The sequence below is a fragment of the Nematolebias whitei genome, chromosome 6, assembly GCF_014905685.2.
Source record: "Nematolebias whitei isolate Nwh7 chromosome 6, NemWhi1, whole genome shotgun sequence".
Taxonomy (NCBI): Eukaryota; Metazoa; Chordata; class Actinopteri; order Cyprinodontiformes; family Rivulidae; genus Nematolebias; species Nematolebias whitei.
In genome coordinates this window covers 25,946,530-25,949,425 of record NC_056503.1, presented here as the reverse complement: position 1 = coordinate 25,949,425, position 2,896 = coordinate 25,946,530, and the positions used below count along the sequence as shown (strand labels likewise).

General features: G+C 45.3%; 1 protein-coding gene across 1 annotated transcript; it reads right to left on the bottom strand.

Moving 5' to 3' along the window:
* Positions 1-1,353: 1,353 nt before the first annotated feature.
* ptgir (prostaglandin I2 receptor) lies at positions 1,354-2,190 on the bottom strand. The gene has a single exon (XM_037677781.1). The coding sequence runs from the start codon at positions 2,188-2,190 to the stop codon at positions 1,354-1,356; it is 837 nt and encodes a 278-aa protein (XP_037533709.1).
* Between the last annotated feature and the right edge of the window lie 706 nt (positions 2,191-2,896).

Genomic DNA, 2,896 nt, shown 5'->3' with positions numbered 1-2,896 from the left:
GTTCAAAGTGCAGAGAGCATCATGAAGACCAAGGAACACACCAGGCAGATCCGAGATACTGTTGTGGAGAAGTTTAAAGCCGGATTTGGATACAAAAAGATTTCCCAAGCTTTAAACATCCCAAGGAGTGCTGTGCAAGCAATCATATTGAAATGGAAGGAGTATCAGACCACTGCAAATCTACCAAGACCCGGCCGTCCCTCTAAACTTTCATCTTGAACAAGGAGAAGACTGATCAGAGATGCAGCCAAGAGGCCCATGATCACTCTGGATGAACTGCAGAGATCTACAGCTGAGGTGGGAGAGTCTGTCCATAGGACAACAATCAGTCGTACACTGCACAAATCTGGCCTTTATGGAAAAGTGGCAAGAAGAAAGCCATTTCTCAAAGATATCCATAAAAAGTGTTGTTTAAAGTTTCCCACAAGCACCTGGGAGACACACCAAACATGTGGAAGAAGGTGCTCTGGTCAGATGAAACCAAAATCGAACTGTTTGGCCACAATGCAAAACGATATGTTTGGCATAAAAGCAACACAGCTCATCACCCTGAACACACCATCCCCACTGTCAAACATGGTGGTGGCAGCATCATGGTTTGGGCCTGCTTTTCATCAGCAGGGACAGGGAAGATGGTCAGAATTGATGGGAAGATGGATGGGGCCAAACACAGGACCATTCTGGAAGAAAACCTGTTTGAGTCTGCAAGAGACCTGAGACTGGGAAGGAGATTTATCTTCCAACGAGACAATGATCCAAAACACAAAGCCAAATCTACAGTGGAATGGTTCACAAATAAACGTATCCAGGTGTTGGAATGGCCAAGTCAAAGTCCAGACCTGAATCCAATCGAGAACCTGTGGAAAGAGTTGAAGACTGCTGTTCACAAACGCTCTCCATCCAACCTCACTGAGCTTGAGATGTTTTGCAGGAAGAATGGGCAAGAATTTCAGTGTCTCCATGTGCAAAACTGATAGAGACATAGCCCAAGAGACTTGCAGCTGGAACTGCAGCAAAAGGCGGCGCTACAAAGTATTAATGCAAGGGGGCCAAATAATATTGCACGCCCCACGTTTCAGTTTTTTATTTGTTAAAATAGTTTGACACATCCAATAAATTTCATTCCATTTCACAATTGTGTCCCACTTGTTGTTGATTCTTCACAAAAAATTCAAATTTTATATCTTTATGTTTGAAGCCTGAAATGTGGCAAAAGGTTGAAAAGTTCAAAGGGGCCGAATATTTTCACTGTACGTAAAAGATAAGAACTGAATACTTGTTAAAGCACTGTGTCCAAAATTTAACCCCAGGATGGTGGTGTATCATAATTCAGAGCTGAAAAGTGAGAAGCACTTAAGGAAAATATGAACTCACGATCAAGGGCAGGGAGCACACCACAAAGATGACAGTCATTAGCGCCAGCCACACCAAGTAGTCCATTTCCTCTTCCCCCTGTCCGAACCAGGCCAGGCTCAGCTTCTTCTTCCTTCCCATCGACACCACCGAGCCACGTCGGACCATCTGGCTCCGGTGCATCTGGCACAGGCTGACGATCACTGACCCATTGCAGACAAAGACAATGAAAATCAGCAATGCCATGAGAGAGGAGTAGGACAGAGAGAAGGCCAGCACTAAGCTGGCGTGGTCATCCCCCGTTGCGTCCATGTCAATAAAGCACCAAGTCCCGGGGTTGTATTGTCTGAACTTTCCATAGCCGCTGTACGGCAAAAGACAGAAGGCCAAGGAGAAGAGGTAAATAAAGACAAGAGTGAATTTGGCAAAGCTGCGGCGGATGTGCACGGAGTAAAAATAAGGGTGGCTGATGGCCAAACAGCGTTCCAGGGCAATAGCGCACAGGATGAGCGTGGGCGCCAGGCCGAAGAAGCTCACTGCGAAGCCGAAAAGGTTGCACAGTCTACTACCACCGAGAGTTTTTAGAGTCATGTTGTGGGCGTAGCAAACGAACACAGGTGGGCTGAGAAGGCAGGTGCCCAGCAGGTCAGTGAGGGCCAGGCCGGTCACCAGGATGCAGAAGACAGACGACCTGGAGTGGTGCCTCTTCTGGTGCACTCCGAGGATGAAGAGGGCGAGCAGGTTTCCCCCGACTCCGGCCAAAAACATGAAGATGCTTGTCGTTGGTTTGCCATCGGAGAGCGTGTTGTTGCATGATGAGTTTGAAATGTTGCTCATGTTTTCCTCACTGGAGGATTCTTCTGATCTATGAGCACTTAAGAAGAAATTTCCAAATTTTCGGACAACAGGAGAATACACTGCCCACTAGAGACACTCACTTGGTAACACAAACAGCAAGGATGGATGGTGAAATCCATGATGCTGATTCTCCTTAAAAACATTACTCATGGCCGCCTCCTTCTCTCATTCCTTGCAGTCAGTTTAAATTTTTTTCTGTGGAAAAAAACAAAAAAAGTTCAATACCTTCACCGGAAAACGAAAAATCTTCAAAATTATATTAAGATTTATTTTCTCAATACAAATGTATCAATCTGTTTCGTTCTCTTCAACATTACCAGAATGAAAACCTTGATCACACCATAATTTCAAAATTACTTACGTTTTACCGGAGCTAAATCAACGCAGCAGAACAAGTGAAGGAATATTCCGGTTTTAAAGTACCTCTGCCGGTCTACAGGCAGACTGCTCTGGACACGGAGAGGTGGCTCTTCTGGTAAAGCTTTCCCTCCTCCTGTGCAGTTTTGTGCGCCTCCCTCTCTCATCGATTCACAGTCCCACCCACACTAGTAACTGAGAGCTGATGCAAAAAAAGAAAAAACACCTAAATGCTGTGGTGAAAGTCATTTCCAACCACAACGAAGAAATAATAGATCTTGTTTCTTTTCGTGCAACACATTCTGCATGTGTTTTTGTATGGGGGATT

Excerpts from the sequence above, each read along its gene's own strand:
- ptgir (XM_037677781.1), bottom strand. The coding sequence starts at position 2,190 with ATGAGCAACATTTCAAACTCATCATGCAACAACACGCTCTCCGATGGC.